At 51.5% G+C, this 20,104-nt stretch overlaps 3 protein-coding genes and 1 pseudogene across 3 annotated transcripts in view; 3 read left to right on the top strand and 1 right to left on the bottom strand.

Moving 5' to 3' along the window:
• Positions 1-4,907, top strand: part of MYRF (myelin regulatory factor) — a 35,656-nt gene extending 30,749 nt beyond the window's left edge. The window contains exons 24-28 of the mRNA XM_006899880.1: positions 1,913-2,015; positions 2,239-2,313; positions 2,903-3,005; positions 4,573-4,647; positions 4,827-4,907. Of these exons, the coding sequence (XP_006899942.1) occupies positions 1,913-2,015; positions 2,239-2,313; positions 2,903-3,005; positions 4,573-4,647; positions 4,827-4,907 (437 nt within the window). The remainder of the gene's footprint in view (positions 1-1,912; positions 2,016-2,238; positions 2,314-2,902; positions 3,006-4,572; positions 4,648-4,826) is intronic.
• Positions 4,908-8,785: 3,878 nt separating this feature from the next.
• Positions 8,786-9,688, bottom strand: TMEM258 (transmembrane protein 258). The gene is made up of 3 exons (XM_006899879.1): positions 9,671-9,688; positions 9,441-9,550; positions 8,786-8,912 (listed from the first exon to the last, which is right to left on the bottom strand). The coding sequence occupies exons 1-3, from the start codon at positions 9,686-9,688 to the stop codon at positions 8,786-8,788; spliced, it is 255 nt and encodes an 84-aa protein (XP_006899941.1).
• Positions 9,689-10,897: 1,209 nt separating this feature from the next.
• Positions 10,898-11,285, top strand: LOC102846083 (annotated as a pseudogene).
• Positions 11,286-18,962: 7,677 nt separating this feature from the next.
• On the top strand, positions 18,963-20,104 carry FEN1 (flap structure-specific endonuclease 1). Its single transcript, XM_006899834.1, has one exon. It carries the CDS (start codon positions 18,964-18,966, stop codon positions 20,101-20,103), a length of 1,140 nt encoding a protein of 379 aa, XP_006899896.1. The 5' UTR covers position 18,963; the 3' UTR covers position 20,104.

The following is a 20,104-nucleotide window of genomic DNA, read 5'->3' as shown; positions in this document are numbered from 1 at the left end:
CAGGGGGCGATGGTGACAGATATGCCCCTGACCCCTAAAAAGCTTGCAGACACAAAATCCTGCAGTATAGCGAGGTTCTGAGGAAATGTGGAGGCAACCTTGGGATGGAGGAAGGCTCTTTACCTGGGCTAAGGTGGACAGTTGATCCGGCAATGCTCCCTGGAGGAAGTGATGTTAAAACTGAGTTTCCAGAAACTAGATTCAACTATCATATTTTGTCATAGTTGTTATAGAATTTTTATAAACAGTATTTTATCTTTATTATGCTTTAGGTGAGAGTGTATACAGCAAATTAGGTTTCCATTTAATAATTTTTACATCAACTTGATAGTGGTTATAATTGTATTAGGATCCTTCACTTGATCTTAGTCAAAAGGCCAAGAAGCAATGTGAGTTAGCATTCTTATTTCTGTTCTCTTTGATTCCACTGACCTAGCCTGTTTCCCACCTTTCCTTTCCCTTTGGGTAAATGCTGCTGATGAAGGGAACACCTTATTCACAGGCAATAATGTTTATTTTATAAACTTCAATTCCAAGTGCAAAGTGTTCTTAGGGTGATAACCTCAGCATTTTCTCTTGTCTGTTGGCCCAGCAGATCTGGCCTGTCTTAGGAACTTGTGTCTTGTTCTACCTTTTTCTTCCATTCTGTCCGGTCCCCTCTATTGCATTGCTGGTCAGCACAGTAACGTGAGCTGGGCACCATCTAGTTCTTCTGATTTCAGGTTAGAAGGGGCTGTGGACTTTTAATCCTATGGACGAGTTTCTTCTAGGAACCTTTTCTCTCATTCAGTTTTGTTCCAAATGAGTAGAGAACAATAGTTGTTTCTTAGACGGTAGCTCGCAAGCTCCTAAGACCCCAGGTCCTATCCCTAAATGAGGGTATAGAACATTATCTTTGTGAGCAACGTCATGGCAGTTGATGAAGTAGTCCCCTAAGGGTGCTCCAGGATTAGAAGTGTGCTTCAAGTCGCTTTCAAAGGGTGACACTGTTAGCTGCTGAGGAGTCTGTCTTCATTGGCAGGGGTCTGTCCCATGTCTGCGGAGTAGATGGCTCTGTAGGGTCTTCAAGGCCATGACCTTTTGAAAGCAGATTACCAGGCTTGTCTTCTGAGATGCACTTGGTTAGGTTTGAACCAACAAATTTTTGGCTGTTAGATGAGCACTTCACAGTCGGGGCCACTCAACGCAGCCACCTGGAACTGGGTTTTAAAGACCTGTAGGAGTTTGCTCCAAAGACAGCTTTGCATCTTGTCTGTATCTGGTGCCTGGGCCTGGCCGCACAGGGCATGATGGATGCTGCTGTGTCCTGAGGTCTCTGTGTTGTGCTTCTTAGAGCAAAGATATACCAATTCCAGCGAATGGCTAGTGGTCTCACCTCCCCCCTTCTGGGGTGGGATGGTCAGAGAGCAGCAAGCCTGTGGATGATCAGGGTTGGGGAGAATCCTTGCCCCCAACGCAGCATGAGAGGCTCCAGGCCCTCTGTCCCTCAGTCACCCAGTCTGGGGATGCTTCTTCAGAATGGCACCAGCAGCGGCTCGGCTCCCAGGCCCCTGCTCTGTGTGCGGAGGATGTTCCCACTGTGGCCACTTCTGAGCTACCAGCATCTCAGCCCTGAACCCAGCCTGGGAAGAGACGTGACCGTCACGAAGAGGCAGGCACACAGCTGGTGTGAGCCAGCTTCTTTACCCCACTGGCAGGGGATATGCCAGCCCTGTGTTCAGTTCCGGGTGCCCCCATTCTGTCGGGGGGAGACTGGCTAGTCGTAGGGCCAGTGGGGAAGAAGGAGGAATGGCTTCCAGCCACTGGGGTGTTTGGAGAGAATAACTGGACTTACACTAACATGTGACTCACTCCAGTCTGACAAGGAAAGATTTGACTGAGTCTCACCAGTGCCACCTTCCTATCCTGATGTCCCCTCTCTTTGCAGACCCAGTGCCCTCCCTGACCTCCATCCAGGTGCTGGAGAATTCCATGCCCATCACCCCCCAGTCCTGCAGTCCAGGGGACACGTGCAGGTGTGCTTGACTTCCCCACTTTACCCCAAGGACAGGTTCTTTAAGGTGTTCAGAGCCCAGGGTTTGCCCCTCCTCAGAGAGATGCCCACTCCACACAGTGGGGGAGCGCTGCCCTGGAACCCTCCCCGATCTGATCCCCTGAAGGGCTCCATCACAGAGTTCTGAGTTGAGGGAGGTTTCAGTAGGATACCCGGGGACTGAGGAGCCAATTTTGTCCCTTCAGGCCGGGGAACGTCACCTACCACGTCCCTGTCAGCAGTAGAACCCCACTGCACCTCAGCCTGACCCTGCAAATGAAGTGAGTGCTGGGGGGCTGTGGGGAGGTCCGGGGGCGGGGGTCAGGCGGGCCCAACGTCCAGTGCAGAGCTTCAGGAGGGCAGGTCTGATGACCGGGCAGGAAGGACTGAGGAGAGACGTCAGGGCTCGCTGCCTGGCGTGTGGTTCAGGTCTACAGCCATGGTTCTGGGTTTGCTTGTTCTGGGAAATGGGGACAGTGCCTCGTAAGGCGTCCAGGACTATGTGGGACGGTGGCTGGGAAAGGTCCCTTGAAAGGGGGGAGGGTCAGCGTAGGAGAGGAGGACTTGACAGTGCCTGCAGCCATGGCTCAAGTGTGTCAGAGATGATGAGGATGGCACGGGACGGGTTCGGATCTGTTCAGAGGGTCGCTGTGGGTTGTACTTCACAGCACCTAACAGCACTCCACTAAGCTTTGCTATCGGCTGAGGGGAGAGGTAGTGGCCTGAGGAGTGGAGAGAGGGCGGGGTCTAGGTTATCAGGAATCCCTACTCATTGGAATGTGGGCAGGTGAGGTGGGGAGCCAGTGGGTCCAGCATGAGGGTGCTGGAACTCCATCGCCCTGCTCCCCATGTGTGCCCCCCTTTCCACAGCTCCTCCTCCCCCGTGTCCGTGGTCCTGTGCAGTCTGACATCAGAGGAGCCCTGTGAAGAGGGGGGTTCCCCACAGAGCCTTCCCACCCACCAGGACACCCAGGTATGGGAAGCTGGGCATATGTGGGCCAGCCAGGCCAAGCCTCATCTTCCCCCACAACTGGACCCCTCAACGGGTGGGAGGTGGAACTAGGTGTCACTCAGGGCAGCAGCACTTGAATGCGGCCACCAGGGGAGGGGACATCTGTGCACCAATGCACACACTCACTCATTCCACCCACTCGTGAGCATCTCCAGTCCCTGTCCGCCCCCCCCCCCCAGCAGAGCGCTCAGGAAGGCAGCTGTCCACAGGACCTGCACTGGGCTGTGCAGATGGGAACGCCAGGGTGCCCCAGAGCCCATGGGTAGGAGAGCTAGCCCCGCTGTCCCGGAGAAGTCAGGCTTACCACGAGGCCTTAAGGATGGTTTGGGGTCATCAAGAACCGGCAGGGGTTTATATAAGAAAATGCGACTGAAGAATTAAACTAATTCTCTGTGTCCACTTCCAAAAAAAAAAAAAAAGAACCGGCAGGGGACTGAGTGACAGGAGCAGGGACCAGTCTAAGAAGCAGAGCTGTGGAGGCAGAGAAGCATGGCACAGTGGCAGAACCGAAAACCTGGGAAGATGGGAGTGGCACTCTTAGGGCTTTCATACTGAAAGACCCTTTGGGCCACGTGCCCAGGCCTTGTTCCTGCCCTGCTCAGCACTGGCCATATGACCAGAAGTAGCTGTTTCCCTGACTGCTGACCCAACATAGTTCCTCCGTGGCCTAGAGCCTGGGGGACGTCAGGCCAGGTTAAGGGAAACAGTGACAGTCCTGCACGTCTGCACAAGTGTGTATGCAGTAAACACAGGGCCTGTCCTGGGCCAGCTGATGGGGGTGGAGGTGGAGTAGTCACAGACCTGGCTGTCCGGGATGCGCTCGAACAAGGGAGAGACGTGCAGGAAACGACCTGAGCAGAGGCGGATCCCAGGGCCGCAGAGGGGAGTGTGGGAAGGCAGAGGGTGAGCCCAGCCAGGTGCTCGCTGTGGTGGCGCCCAGACCAGGCCTCAGGTGGGTGCTGAGGACGCTCCCTGACCCCAGTCCTTGAGCTGCCTGAAAGGGCAAGCCGGTGAGACCTGGGTTTGAATCCCAGCGCTGCCACAGCTCCCACTGCCATGAGGTGGCTCTGACTCACAGTGACCCTGCAGGACAGAGCAGAACTGCCCCAGAGGGTTTTGGGGGGGGAGGGAACCTTCCAGGAGCAGCCAGCACCCCTGTACCTGCAGAGTGGCTGGTGGGTCTGAACTGCCGACCTTTCTGATAGCAGCCCAATGCTTAATCACCATGCCAGCAGGGCCCCTTCCACGCCTCAAAGCAGGGGATGCCGGCACCTGCCTCTCAGGGCCTGTGAGGACCTGTGCCTGGAGTGCAGTGCCTGAAAGGGCAAGCAGCGGGGAGATGGGGAGACGCAGCCCTGGCATGGTCGTTGTTTACTGCACCCCAAAGCAGAATGGCTGACCCCAGCCCCCTTCAACTCTATTTCTCCTTCATAAACCTTGCTGCAGACCTCTGGGGTGTGATGGCCATGGCAGTGGGGACGCTGGTTGGGATGGGGTGAGGCTCCTTCTTGACCCCTCTTCTCTCCAGGGCACCTCCCACCAGTGGCCAATAACCATCCTGTCCTTCCGAGAGTTCACCTACCACTTCCGGGTAGCACTGCTGGTGAGCAGGGGTACCCCATCTACCAGAGGGCCAGGCCCTAGAAGTGCAGTGTGTGCCCTGGGGGAGGGACGGTCTGTAGACTATTAGTTAGAACTTGGGGTACAGTGTCAAGTGATGTCGACAGGACAAGTGCTGGCTCCCGGAACCCTCTCATCTCTTTTTCCCGCCCGTCCTTCCAGGGCCAGGCCAACTGCAGCGCGGAAGCCCCGGCCCAGCAGGCCGCTGACTATTACTTCCGCTTCTACCGCCTATGTGACTGAGCTGTCCCCCTGAGGCAGCAGCAGACCAGGGCCCCCAGGCCCCCCACACTGGATGCGGTGGCATTACACTGGAGCCCGCGCTGGCCTGCTCTCTGCTGGTCACTGGAAATTCCCTCCACAGAGGCTGAAGCCAGGGCTTGGCCCTCATGACTGGTCAAACTGGAAATGCTCACACTGGAGTTACTGTTCCTGCTGGGAGCCCCTCACACCTTGGAGGGAGCTGGAGACCTGGGCCCGTTGGGCCCATTTCCACCTGTCCACACGGTGGGAAGAGGGCTAGCTTTGGCTGCCCTGGAGGCGAGAAGCCAGCACCCTGACTTTTCCAGAGCCCAGGTGCCTCTACCTCCCAAGCCTGGGATTGGCTTCTCTGAGGCGTGGCCTTGCCTGCCTTAGAGATCCGCTGGGGGCTCAGACTCAACCCTCTTCTACTTGGCTGGACCTGAGTCAATAGAGGGCACAGAGCCCCAACCCAGAGCTGCTCTTTGGGGGCTGACCTGGTACTGGACTTCTGAGGTTTGACTGTTACACTGGACTGAAACTTCTAAGCTTTAAGCATGACCTAGGGGTTCTCTTCTCCCTGGGAGCGCTTGGTTCCCAAGAGCCTTCAGGGTAGCTGCGGCCAGCCCTGGATAGGCCTCAGTGCCTGGAGGAAGCCACCCTCAGCCCTTCACAGGCCTGGACCAGTGGGGGCCTCGGGGCTGGGTAAGCCATGGACCCCTGAGCCTGGACTGCCTGCCTCCCCTGAAGGGCAGTTCCGTGTGGGCCCCCAGTGTTCCTGGGAGCCCGAGGTCACAGTCACAGTGCGTGTCTGTGATACCATCACTGAAGAGAGGAGCAGGACGGCAGGAGGTCTTGGCTGAGGGAAGATGCAAATAGCTTTCGCTGTCATTAATGAAGTAATTACTAAAATGCACTTAAACCAGAGGAGGCTGGAGCCGGGAGGCCCTGAGCGGGCCGGTGCCCTGGGGTGACACATGGAAAGAAACCAAGGCAGCTGTTTCCAACCTGCTTTGCTCTGCGGCTGGCCTCCCTTGCTCCGTGTGCTAGTGGTCTTCCTTAAAGCCGCCCTGGCTGGGCTAGCCAAGCTGGGGGCACCCATGCTTGGCAGAGGCCCCCACCTCTGTAGGAGCAGAATGATGGACTGGGGTCAGTGAAGATGTTTCTCAAATATCGACCTCATCCGTGCCTTCCGAGGCCAAACCGAGGCCTGCAGGATGGAACTGTTAAGTGAGACCACTGTGGGTTCTGAAATGGGATTGTTCCTATCCTCTGGGTCCGGCCACCTCTTTGGCACTAGCCCCAGTCTCCTCATTCTGTTTGGAAGAGAGGGCTTTCTGTGGGAGAAGCCAACTGAAATGGCCAGTGCTGTGCGCCTCAAAGGATAGGGAAACACTAGGATACTAGCCCCTCCACCCCTCATAGGAACCAGGGCTCCCCTGACGCCCGCCTGAGCCTTACTTATTAGGCCTGCTGTTCTCCTCCCACTAGGGGGAGCCCTCCAAGTGCCTCAGCCACACAGCAGGTCCACCCCTTGTAATAGGATTCTGGGGTTTCCCTTAGGGAGTGGGTGCAGGGCCTTCTAGGACTGCAGCCCCTCAGGCCACACTGCAGAGTCCTCTACCGCCCCCTGGAGCCCATCTGGACACAGCATTACCCCCATCTGGTTAGCAGCTGGCTCTGTTTCCAGGCCCAGGAAAGGAGTCCCCATTGCAGGGGTCGGGGCCAAGGTGTGGCTCCACGCAGTTTGACGGGGATCAACATTGGACCAAAGTCGCCTTATGCCCAAGGTAAAAGGGCTTCAGGAAGACGCAGGGCTGCTAGGCTGGCGCCGGACAGAGGGCGTCCAGCAGTCCCCACTCATCCCCTCCCTCTTTTTTCCAGCTTCAAGCTGTACACACGGCCTCGCAGTGCACAAGCCCCCTGCCTACTTTACGTTGCCATGTTCTGCTGAGTCGATTCTGACTCACAGCGACCCTAGAGCCCCCTTAAAATCCTTGCATATGCATGGGGCATCCCTTGCCCCACTTAACGCCCTTTCCTCTCCCTGAGCTCTGACTCATATTTATCTTGTACCAACTCAGAGGGTGGCAGCGAGGGAAGCAGTCCCGGGCCCGCTTCCTTCCTGATCCCTGCTTTTTTTTTTTTTTTCTGGAGTAAATATACATATATAAATAAATGTATAAATACTGCTTTGTATCTGAGCTTGCTTCGCTGGCCCTCTTCTTGAGTTTGTGTCATTAGGGCCACTTGGAACTTGGGGTTCTTTCTAAGGCTCTGCTGGGAGCCTTCTGGGTGTCAGTGGGGCTGGGAACGGGACTCGGAAACCACTCCATTGGCTGCTGTTCCATCTGGATTAACAGTAGCCCTCTGGGATAACAGTCTTTCCAGTCACTTGCTGTGCATCTGAGAGCTGGACAATGACTAGGGATGACAGAAGAGGAAGTGCTGCTTTGAGCTGTGGTGCCGGAGAGGAGCACTGCACATCCCATGGACGACCCAAAGAGCGGATCTGCCTTGGAGAGAGGGCAGCCACCGTGCTCAAAGATGACAAAGCTTCACCTCACATACTTTGGGCATGTTGCTATGACAGCCTATGCCTTGGAGAGGGACATCATATTTGGAAAGATGGGAGGGTCAGTGAAAGAAAGACCCTCATACAGATGGACTGACAGTGACTGCAGCGATGGGCTTGAGGGTGTCAGAGGTCGTGAGGAAGACACAGGATGGGACGGAGTTCAGGTGTATTGTTTATAAAGGTTGCTAGGGAGTGTACCTGACTCAATGACACCTAACAACAGCCTGGGGCAAAGACTCTTCAGAGGATAAGCTGAGACTTCCAGGGGTGCCTCAGCCCAGAGAGGGGCTTGACCGAGGGCAGCACTGACCTGAGTGGGTCCCTGGAGGAGTTTGTGCTGGAATACCTCCCTACCCACAGCCGTAAATGTCCCTGCACAGCCACAGGCCTGTGTTCCCCGCCCCCCAGCTTCAGCTGGTGCTGAGAGGCAGATAAGAAGGGGAAGAGAGGTGGGCTGGGAGTCAGTGGTCGCAGCAGCAGGCCACCCCCATCCCCACAGAATGAGCACCAGAAAGAACCGTCACACACCTGTCTTTATTGTGGGGCAGAAGTTGGGACTCTTCCAGCACTGTTAATAAAAAAAGTCAAAAATACTAATTTACAAAAGCAGGGATTCAGTGAAGCTGTCAGATGCATACCTGAAAGGGGAGAAGAATATACGAGTTAGCAGTGACATGACTTTCACCTTTTCTCACTGGATCCCTATGCTCCTGGGCCAAACGAAGAGTTGGTGATGACACGCCTTTGAAGCCGATGCCCAGAGCCAATTCTCAGGGACCCTGTGCAGCTTCTCTGCAGCAAATTTGAAGTTCCAGAGCCTGGCCCCCTTCCCACAGCCTCTTCAAGCCGCTGCAGCCCTATGGGGAGCCTGCACCCACATCCTACGGGGACACCACAGGCCGAATGAAGGGTCGGGGCCGTGTGGAGAACTCAGACCTGACGAAGCAGCAGCCAGTGTTAGCAGTCGCTGTCTGGTGGACTATGACTCAGGCTGACCCCCTGCTCCACAAGGTTTTCAAGGCTGTGACCTTTGGGGAGTAGACTGCCAGGCCTGTCTTCTAAGGTGCCAGTGGGCAGGCTCAAGCTGTCTCTGTTTTGGCTAAGAGTAAGTGTTTAACCATCTGTGCTAACAGGACTCCCATCAGGAATAGGGCTAAGAGGCAAGAGCACATTATTAGTGATGGAAACTAAGGGTGGTGGAGATTTGAGGCGGTGTGGCCACTCTGAGACATGGCAAGGGTTCTTCAGCCTGTGCCTGGGAGCCTCAGGCATCCAACCGAGACGCAGATCTTACCCTCGGCAGTCATACGTAGATGCCGACCCACAGCAGCAGGAAGAGGACCCCGAAGCCCATGAAGAGTGAGGCCACCAAGGAGATGAGCAGCTCTTTGTAGATGTCCCGTGTGTACTTGGTAGAGGTTACCTCATAACTGGACAGGGCTGTTAAGGAGAAGCAAAGGATGGGCTGGGGGTGGTGGTGGTGAGGAGAGCTTGACCAGTGTAACATCTGGTGAACAAGGTCTGGACAAAGGACTTCCTGAGAGGCCTGCCTCTCTGTGGTCTATCATATCTCTCCACCATCCGTAAAGAAAATGTGGCCCAGAGGGGCTAGGCGACTTGCTCCAGCACATAACTAATGAGTGGTGGACCTGGGCCCTCAGACCTCCTGACATCTGAGTGAGCCCGTTCACCGTCCTTCCAGCCTCAGCTCCTCTGACTCCAGGCTCCCATCCAGCTGTGCTCACAGTCCTGGAGATCCGAAAAGCAAACTGAGCTCATTTGAACTTGGAAAATAAGGTTACAACTTGACCTTGGGCATCAATAACTTTCCTTTGATCCTACCCTCCTGCGGCCCTGATCTAATGCACAGAGCAGCAGCGGGCTGTGTCCCCACTGTGGTTCCTCTCAGCCTCCTACATCACTCACTCTGGCCCACCAGATGCTCAATGAAAGGATACACGAAGAACCAGGCGGTGAAGAACATGCCAATGGCCAATAGCACCACGGTCAGATGGGGGAAGACAGCCGGGTTCACCGGGCTGGTGTATCTGCTCATGGCCTCGAGCTCCTAGGGAAGACATGAGATTAGAGCCCTCAAAGAATTTCATGACAGCAACCTGTGAAATTGGCAAAAGCTCTTGTACTCCAAAGACTGCTAGAACCCTCTTATGAGGCCAGGAATCCGGACAGCCTTCAGATCCAACATCCCGTGATTCAACGAATGAGGACACCACCATCTGCAATAGGTACAACTTTATATCTTCAATAAACAGTAACTTTTCTTTTAAAGGGTGAAATAGTAAAGATAGGTTTATTAGAAAGTTATATTCCCCAAAGGGACAGATCTCCTCCTTGAAAGGAGATACAGAAAAGAGGCCTAAGCCTGTCTTAAAAAACAAAATTACATCTTCAACTAACACTCTGTCTTTTCAATGAGATAAGAAGGGCAACTGAGACACTGAAGGTGATTAGCTTCCATCTGTGGTCCTAAACATTTTTCTGAGGCTACCAACCCCTATAAAAACATGATGGAAGATATGGGCTCTGCCTGGGAGAACTTTTTTACCCAAAGTTTTTGATGCCTTTTATGCACTTATGTCGAAAGACATCAGATTAAGAATCTACAGAACCTAGATGGCTATTCACTTCTTCTAATTCAGCATTTCCACCACACTCAGAGCATCCCAGGATTGACAGGCAAAAGACCCCAATGCACATTCTGGCTCTGCTGGTTAATTCAAGGCTCTGTAAGGTGGTTATAAAAATAGCTCTCTTGTGGCTTTGTTCACAATAGCAAAGAGCTGGAAACAACCCAAGTGCCCATCAAGAAACTATTAGATAGAGAAGCTGTGGTATATTCACACAATGGAATACTATGCAGCTTTGAAAAAAAGGAACTAATGAAACATTATGCAAAATGGGTGACCCTGGAGGACATTATGCTGAGTGAAATATCTCAGTCACAAAAGGGCAAATATTGCATAGGGCCACTGTTGTAAAATAGGACTGACATCGGGGTTGAGGGAAACACAGAAGGAGGGGAGGAATGATGTATACTGCATTGAAACAGATGAGGGAGAGAACTGTTTAAAAGGGATATATGATTTGGTATTATTGTCATGACAGGAGTCCAGAATAAAGGCTGCATAGTGGAGTGGACTTGGACGGAAGGATTGCATAATAATGGGTTTTTCTTTTACTTTTCAAGGAGAAGAGTGAATTGGGGGAGAGGAGGTGGGCAGGGAGAAAAGTGCAGCAATGAATGAATGGAAACCCTAAGTCTCTGTAAACTTTCCTTAAAATTAATAGTTCTCTTGGGAGTAATCGTAAGGTAGCACAATTTGATGGGTAGAGGAAGGGTCGGGTCAAGGAAATGGGACAGATCTGGTGTAAAAAACAATGTACACAGCCTGGTTCCGGCGCTATGGCCCCCGCAAAGAAGGGTGGTGAGAAGAAGAAAGACCGTTCTGCCATCAACGAAGTGGTGACCAGAGAGGACACCATCAACATTCACAAGCGCTTCCATGGAGTGGGATTTAAGAAGCGTGCTCCTCGGGCACTAAAGGAGATCCGGAAATTTGCCATGAAGGAGATGGGAACACCAGATGTTCGCATTGACACCAGGCTTAACAAAGCTGTCTGGGCCAAAGGAATAAGGAAATGTCCCATACCACATCCGTGTACGGTTGTCCAGAAAACGTAATGAGGATGAAGATTCCCCAAACAAGCTGTACACACTGCTTACCTATGTACCTGTCACCACTTTCAAAAATCTACAGACCGTCAATGTGGATGAAAACTAATAGCTGATTATCAAATAAAGTTATAAAACTGTAAAAAAAACCAAACAAAAAACCCCCCAAAAACCCAAAACAATGTACACGAATTTTTTTGAGTAAACCAGTGTAAAATAAAATGGTATTAGAAAAAAAAAAAAAAAAAAAATAATAGTTGGGGAGCTCTGGTGGCCTAGTGGCAAGAAGGTGTACTGCAATCCCAGAGACGCACGGTTCGAATCCACCAGATGCTCTGCCAGGGAAGGAAAGACAATCTCCTCCTGTGCCAGTCAGATCTGATTTGACGGTACACACACACACACACACACACACACACACAAATATTTAAAAAAATAAGAAAAAAAAGTCTCACAAAATTGCTGCATGATCTCTAAGAATGACAATGTGAACGCATCTAGCCCCCATGGCTGGCACAGAATCGCTGTTCAAGAAGGGTTTGTTTCTTTCCTAATGTTATAGGGAAGACAATGCCCGAGAAATCTGTAGAGGTCAAGTTCAGTACACGTGTTAGCTTTCATTGCCAGCTATCAAGTCAGCGCTTCCAGCATTCAGAACATAACCCTAGCGGGGTGCACGGATCCCCTTGTTCGAGGAGACACTAGATTTCAATTCAGCCAACATTTATGCTCCTCCCCCCCAGAAGAGGACAAGACAATCGCGGGCATTTACGGAGCCTCTCATCCCGGCCCTGTGTCGGGCACTGAGAATACAAAGATGAATAGCCATCATCTCGGGGGGAGCCACGCGTCCGCTGGAGGTCATTACGGGGCGTGGCCGAGAACAAAGCAGCCCGTGAAACGTGACAAGAGGCCAGTGGACGAGGTGTGGGAGCCGCCGCGATGGAGCAGCCTAGAGACTTGAAAGTTGGAAATGCTTCTCAAACAAGGGATTAGCCCGGGACGTTACAGCATGAATAGGAGTCCGGCAGGGAAAAGAATTGTTTAAATAGAGGTAATGGAGTGGGCAGAAGTTCCAAGGCATTAAAAGTGCACCCAGGCCCTGCTACTCTTTCAAATCGCGCCCAGTGTGATCAAAACCCCAGGCTGAGAGTCCACGGCGAGGGCTTCCCGTCCCCGCCCCTCCGGGCTCCAGCGGCGTCCCGTCCTGCGGATCGTGGGGACTTGCAGACCCCGCGAAAAGAGACAAGGTGTGACACGGGTCATCAGGAGCCTCCGCAGCCCTGTCTAACACTCCCTCCCCTTGCGCTCACCATTTTGCCCGGTTCTGAGCAAGCAGCAGCTTTGCCACCGGAAGAACACGTCGGCAGGACTTGGCGCCTTGCGCAGGCGGAAGAGGAAGTGCCCCCTGCAAGTGGTATTGTGGGATTTGTAGTCCTATAAATTTGAGCAGCAGTGAAAACTAGGGTCTGTGGGGGCTCAAGTGTAGAATTCGAGGGAAAAGCAATGAAAGGAAGTTTAAGGTCATTGAAAAAACTTGTTTACGCTGGCTGGATCGATTGTCACGAGAGAAGCTGGCTGAGGCGTCGGAGGCCTGGACTACAACCCCCAGGAGGCTGTGCGCGGCGTGTGGTCACGTGACGGGAGCGCGGGCTCCGGGATCCAGCGGACCTGGTGGCTGCAGAGGTGTTACTCCGCGGAGGTTTTGGTGAGTGAGGTTGTCCCGGGCAGCGTTGTCTGCAGAGCTGGCCGCTGACTGCTGAGACCTCTGTCCCCAAAGCCCAGGTGAGACGGTGTGGGAAGCACTTCCGAGGCCGCCGGGGCCCGCGGGTCGGCGGCACGCGAGGGAGGCGGGCGCGCGAACTTGGCAGTGGGGTTTCCCGCTTTCCCGCGCTGGGAGCTGGGCCATTCCCCCAACCTCCGAACTCCTCCGAACTCAGTGGAAGGAAAATAATTTCACAGTCTATGGGGTCGCTAAGATCTTGAGTGAGAAATACGTTTTAATCTTAACCACGCGGAGTTTTGTCCCTTCGATACCACGCTCTTAGTGGACGGGCTAGGAGGCCTGGTGGCATGGTGGGTAAGCGCTCGGCCGAAAGGTCAGCGGTTCCAGGCTTTCTATGGGAAAAACCCTGTAACCGCCGCAGTAACGAAAAGCTAAGAAAAGTCGTTTATCCGACATACTGGGATAGAGGACGTGTTCGCACATCTTGCTCCCACGTTTTCTTTGAGCGATGAAATCAGTGTGATCAGGACACAGAAAAAAGGAAAAGCAAAAGATAGCATGTCAAAAAATAAAAAAAGATAGCATGTCAGGGGGGTGCTAAGCGGGTGTTGTGAATGAGCGAGGGGAGCGAGCGCCTTGAGGTTTCCCTTCTGCCCAGGTCATTGCGGGATGATGAGGCCAGTGAAGTAAGCCCCGGGGTTGTATTCTTGGTTCCCCTGCTGCTACTTTTACTTAAAATGCTAAATACGTGCATAATAAAGGAGCCTTTCTAGGGGGATGGGTGATTAAAACCCAAAGGTCTCTGGATGGCTTCCCCCTCCCTCCCCAAAGCTGCAAATTGACTTTTTTCCCCTTTTCCCCGAGCTAGTAGACCAATTTCGTAGAGTGGCAGGATTCTAGATCACTAGTGTGCCAGTCGCCTTCATCAGACCTGGAGGGGAGTACCTACAAATATGGATTTTGGATTTAATGATGAGAAAATTCAAAGACTTGAAACTCTCAAACACAAGTGGAAATCCCTCAGCGCTGAGGGATCCTGAAGGAAGCAGTTGTGACAGCCACATTATCCCCATTCAGATACGTTATTGTTGCTGGTCTTGCACGAAGCTGTTTAGGAGTGTCTTAATATCTGGTGGAAAGACATTAAGAAGGAATGAGCATGTACAGTGATTCCAGGGTGTGTGGAATTTTCATTGTCAACAATGAAAATCCGAGAACCCTTAGTTGGCTTATGCCAAACCTGTATATAGACTACAGAACCTGTTTATAGACCAGGAGGTACCCTGTTTGACTCTGCATTTGACTGTGCGGGATGGTAACTTGTACCCACACCGTTTTGCCTTGTTTAGTAGATACTTGCTTGCCTCGGGGGGCTCAGTTCTGCCATTATGATCCCTGGACTGAGCAAGCCCTGCTCTGGACTTCATGGATCGTGGTGCAAGATGTAGCCCTTAACTTCATGCTGGATTTGGCTTCTCCTTTATCAATACCCCTAAAATGAAGCCGCCGCCGTCACAGATAAAAATAGGAAAGTGATACCATTTACAACAGTCAAATCACAGATTGGGATACTTAGTATTCCTAACCGAGTGAGAGATGCAAGAGACACAAAGAACCCTTCTTCAAGAAACAATACAAGAACTAAATAAATGGAAAAATGGATGTTGTGCAAATTGACTTTTTGAGTTGTTGATAGGACTTCTGTCTCAGCTCTAGACCCAAAGGAAACAATGCATTTACTGGTAAGCCTCAGCAGGTACAGTCCACGAGCGACTCCGTGGACAGTAATCCTGTAGGTTCGGCCTGGCTATCGATGTAGAAATGAAAAAACTGAGCTTAAGCTAGTTAATATTGCCACATGGGTGGTAATGCTGGAGCCTAGATGAATCTAGGCCAGAGTTCTTGCCTCTGTTGCTCACGGGGAGCTCTGGTGGCTAACGTAACTTTGAATCTACCAGTGCTCCAACAGGAGAGAAATCTGTGTGATTTGCACCCTCAGAAAGCCAGCAGAGGTTCAGCTTTGAACTTCAGTTCAGTTGGTTCTGACTCTGACCACAGGATCAAAGTCCTTGGATTGTGTAAAAAAATCAGACAACTAAGTTGAAGATTGGTGCTTTAAAGGCATGCTAACTGCTTCTGTAAACATTACAGCCAAGAGTCTGCCATTTTAATCTGACACAAGGGAATCCCCGTACATTCAAGTGAACTCTCAAGCAAAAGGTTCTGTTTGTTTTACAGGAACTGGAGTGAGTGTTGAAGGGGAGGGAAGGGCAAGAAGATGGCAGAAAGAGGGCACAGTAGAACTAAAGTGAGAAAGAGCAGGCCTGCCTGAAGGGTAATTTGGAAGATGTTGATACTACTTAGGATAATAACAGTTCCCTGTGATGAAAGAGTGGGAACCATTAGAAGGCATAGCACACTGTTTCTCAGAGTTGAATGAGTTCAGTGGTTACGAGGTGATTTTAAGTGTTTTTGTCGGGTGTAGTTGAATCATTTACAATTCAGTAACTCTGAATAGATCTGAACCTTGGCCCTATCCTGTGCCACCCTCATCCTCTCTAATATACTTGAACTCACTGTTGTCACTCACTGAAGTCACTATGTCAGTCCATCTTGTCAGGGGTTAGGTCTTCCTCTCTTTTCCCAGACCCTACTCCCTTTTTCAACATGCTGCCTTTTTCCAAAAACTGACTCCTGAAAAGTATTACAAAGTGGCACCCCAAAATATTCTTTTTTTAATAGTTACACACTTAACCTGTTAAAGTATAACTGATAAATAATATTGCTGTGGCAAAACTTAGTTGTGGTTTGGGCCTGACAGGTTTGAGAAACCCTACCGTAGGAAAGATTGGATAAGGAGCCTGATGTGCAGATGTGGGCCGAATAGCTCTAGTGTGCCAGTCGCCTTCATCAGACCTGGAGGGGAGTACCTACAGATACGGATTTTGGATTTAATGATGAGAAAATTCAAAGATTTGAAACTCTCAAACACAAGTGGAAATCCCTCAGCGCTGAGGGATCCTGAAGGAAGCAGGTGTGACAGCCATGTTATCCCCATTCAGATACGTTACTGTCGCTGGTCTTGCACGAAGCTGTTAGGAGGAGTGTCTAATGTCTGGTGGAAAGACATTAAGAAGGAATGAGCATGTACAGTGATTCCAGGGTGTGTGGACGGCATTGTCAAGAATGAAAATCCGAGAACCTTTAGTTGGCTCATACCAAACCTGTATATAGACTGCTGAACCTGTTTATAGACCAGGAGGTAGCCTCTTTGACTCTGCATTTGACTGTGTGGGATGGTAACTTGTACCTATGCTGTTTTGCCATGTTTAGCAGATACTTGCTTGTCCTGTGGGTTTCGATTTTGCCATTATGATCTCTGGACTAAGCAAGCCCTGCTCTGGACTTCATGGATCGTGGTGCAAGATGTAGCCCTTAATTTCATGCTGGATTTGGCTTCTTTCTTATCAATACCCCTAACAAGGATGCTTTTGGCAGAATGTTAAATGATCCAGGAAGTATTAAAAGAAGATGGAAAGAATATACTGAGTCACTGTATTCAAAGGAATTGGAAGACACAGAAGAATTTCATATGAGCAAGAGCCTATGGTGATGAAAGAAGAAGTTCAGGCTGCTTTGAAGGATATGGCAAAAAATAAGGCTCCAGGAATAGATGGTATACCAATTGACATATTTCAGTTAAGAGATGCTGCCATGGACGTGCTCACCAAATTGTGCCAAGAAATCTGGAGAACGACCACTTGGCCAACTGACTGGAAGAGATCGATATTTGTTCCTATCCCAAAGAAAGGTGACCCAACAGAATGTGGAAACTACAGAACAATCTCACTGATTTCACGTGCAAGCAAGATTTTACTGAAGATTATCCAAAAATGACTGGAACAGCACATCAACAGAGAACTACCAGAAGTCCAGGCTGGGTTTAGAAGGGGTCGTGGTACTAGAGATATTGTAGCTGATGTTAGATGGATCTTGGCTGAAAGCAGGGAATACCAGAGGAATGTCTATCTGTGTTTTATTGACTATGCAAAGGCATTTGACTGTGTAGATCATAACAAACTATGGCTGACTCTGAGAAGAATGGGAATCCCAGAACACTTGATCGTTCTAAGGCGAAACTTATACTTGGACCAGGAGGCAGTCGTCAGAACAGAGCAAGGGAACACTGCATGGTTCAAAATTGGGAAGGGCGTACGCCAGGGATGCATCCTATCTCCATACCTTTTCAACCTATATGCAGAACAGATTATCCGGGAGGCTGGGCTCTATGAGGAGAAATGTGGGGTCAAGATTGGTGGACGATTTATCAGCATTCTGCGTTATGCGGATGACACAACCCTGCTTGCTGAAACTGAAGAGGACCTGAAGCGCCTGCTGCAGAGTGTCAAGGACTACAGCCTCCAATATGGATTGAGGCTCAATGTCAAGAAGACAAAGATTCTCACCACTGGACCAATTGGCAGCATCAGGATGGATGGTGAAGAGATTGAGATTGTACACAGCTTTAGTTTGCTTGGCTCCATAGTCAACAGTCTTGGCACCAGCAGCCAGGAAATTAAAAGGTGCATTGCCATGGGAAAGTCTGCTGTTAGGGACCTCTCCAAAGTGCTGAAGAGCAGTGGTGTCTCTCTGGAGACTAAGGTGCGTCTAATACAGGCCATGGTCTTCACAGTCACCTGTTATGCATCAGAGAGTTGGACAATGACCAAGGAGGATAGGAGGAGAATTGATGCCTTTGAGTTGTGGTGCTGGAGAAGAGTATTGAGAATACCGTGGACTGCTAGGATAACAAACAGATTTGTCCTGGAAAGGGTTAAACCGGGCGGCTCCTTGGAGGCAAGGATTCTGAGGCTCCATCTAACATACTTTGGACATGTGAGGAGGGACCAGTCCCTGGAGAGGGACATCATGCTTAAGAGGGTGGAGGGACAGCGCAGGAGAGGAAGGCCCTCTATGAGGTGGATTGATTCAGTGATTGGGATAATTGGAATGGGAGTGTCAGAGACAGTGCGATTGGCACAGGACAGAGCGGAGTTTAGGGCTGTTGTACATACGGTCGCTATGAGTCGCAGGCGACTCAGTGGCACATAACAACAACATGAAGCCACTGTCATCTTAGTCCTCTGCATCTAGTTCAATTCCTGATACTTCTTGTTGTTATGTGCTTTTGAGTCACTAGTGACTCACAGCGACCCTATGTACAAGAACCCTAAACGCCGTTCTGTCCTGTGCCAACCTCGCCATCTCAAACCCACTCATTCCCACCACTCCACTCACAGAATTGATCCAAAAAAGAAAAATAGAAAAAAGAAGAAGAAAAAAAAAAAGAACAGAATTGATCCATCTCATCAAGGGTTTTCCTCTCCTGCGCCACCCCTCCACTCTCCCAAACATGATGTCCCTCTCTAAGGACCAGTCCCTCCTTGCAACAGGAGCATTCCGGCTTCACCCTCTCCAGGACAAACCTGTTTGTTATCCTAGCAGTCCATGGAATATTCAGCAGTCTTCTCCAGCACCACAGCTCAAAGGCATCAGTTCTCTTTCTACCATCCCTATTCACTGTCCTGATACTTAGTAAACTAAAAAACCAAAAAATACCCCTCACTGCTGTGCATTTAGAACGGAGTCCTAGCTGATCCTCCACTGGGTTTCCTGAGGCTGTAAATGTCACAGGAGGAGACTGTCCGGCTCCCCGTGGAGCTGCTGGTGGGTTTGGACTGGAAGAGCCTTGCGGCCTTTGGGTCAGCAGCAAGGTGCCTGTGGACTGATAGTCATTGAATGAATAATCACTCCTGTTAAGACCTTGAGTCTCTTGAGAACACAGACTGTGTCTTGTCAGTTTTTCAGCTTCCTGTGTTGGGTTGGAGTCCTTTGTTGTTGTTGTGCTGAATTTCTTATCTGAAGGAATTGAGTTGGTGAACTAACACCCAGTTATAACTTGATCCTTTTGCATTGTTAAACTTCCCCTCCTCAATTGACTTTATTTTATTTTATTTATTTATTTTTGTTTTTTTACAGCTGCTCCTGCTTAAGTGTGACCATGGGAATTCAAGGCCTGGCCAAACTGATTGCCGACGTCGCCCCCGGTGCCATCCGGGAGAATGACATCAAGAGCTACTTTGGCCGAAAGGTGGCCATTGATGCTTCCATGAGCATTTATCAGTTCCTGATTGCGGTTCGTCAGGGTGGCGACGTGCTGCAGAATGAGGAGGGCGAGACTACCAGCCACCTGGTGGGCATGTTCTACCGCACCATCCGCATGATGGAGAACGGCATCAAGCCCGTGTACGTGTTTGACGGCAAGCCTCCACAGCTCAAGTCGGGTGAGCTGGCCAAGCGCAGCGAGCGGCGGGCGGAAGCCGAGAAGCAGCTGCAGCAGGCTCAGGCGGCCGGGGCCGAGGAGGAGGTGGAGAAGTACACGAAGCGGCTGGTGAAGGTCACCCAGCAGCACAATGATGAGTGCAAGCAGCTGCTGGGCCTCATGGGCATCCCCTACCTCGATGCTCCCAGCGAGGCGGAGGCCAGCTGTGCGGCCCTGGTGAAGGCCGGCAAGGTCTACGCGGCGGCCACTGAGGACATGGACTGCCTGACCTTTGGCAGCCCAGTGCTCATGCGGCACCTGACGGCCAGCGAGGCCAAGAAGCTGCCCATCCAGGAATTCCACCTGAACAGGATCCTACAGGATCTGGGCCTGAGCCAGGAGCAGTTCGTGGATCTGTGCATCTTACTGGGCAGCGACTACTGCGAGACCATCCGGGGCATCGGGCCCAAGCGGGCCGTCGACCTCATCCAGAAGCACAAGAGCATCGAGGCCATAGTGCGGCAGCTCGACCCCAGCAAGTACCCCGTGCCGGAGAACTGGCTCCACAAGGAGGCCCAGAAGCTCTTCCTGGAGCCCGAAGTGCTGGACCCAGAGTCGGTGGAGCTGAAGTGGAGCGAGCCCAACGAGGAGGAGCTGGTCAAGTTCATGTGTGGTGAGAAGCAGTTCTCGGAGGAGCGAATCCGCAACGGGGTCAAGCGGCTGAGCAAGAGCCGCCAGGGCAGCACCCAGGGCCGCCTGGATGACTTCTTCAAGGTGACGGGCTCACTCTCCTCAGCTAAGCGCAAGGAGCCAGAACCCAAGGGAGCTGCTAAGAAGAAGGCCAAGACGGGGCCAGCAAAGAAGTTAAAGGGGAAATAAA

The sequence above is a fragment of the Elephantulus edwardii genome, unplaced genomic scaffold (genome assembly GCF_000299155.1).
Source record: "Elephantulus edwardii isolate Elephantulus edwardi_28Jun2011 unplaced genomic scaffold, EleEdw1.0 scaffold00268, whole genome shotgun sequence".
Lineage (NCBI taxonomy): Eukaryota > Metazoa > Chordata > Mammalia > Macroscelidea > Macroscelididae > Elephantulus > Elephantulus edwardii.
This window is presented reverse-complemented; position numbering and strand designations above follow the sequence as displayed.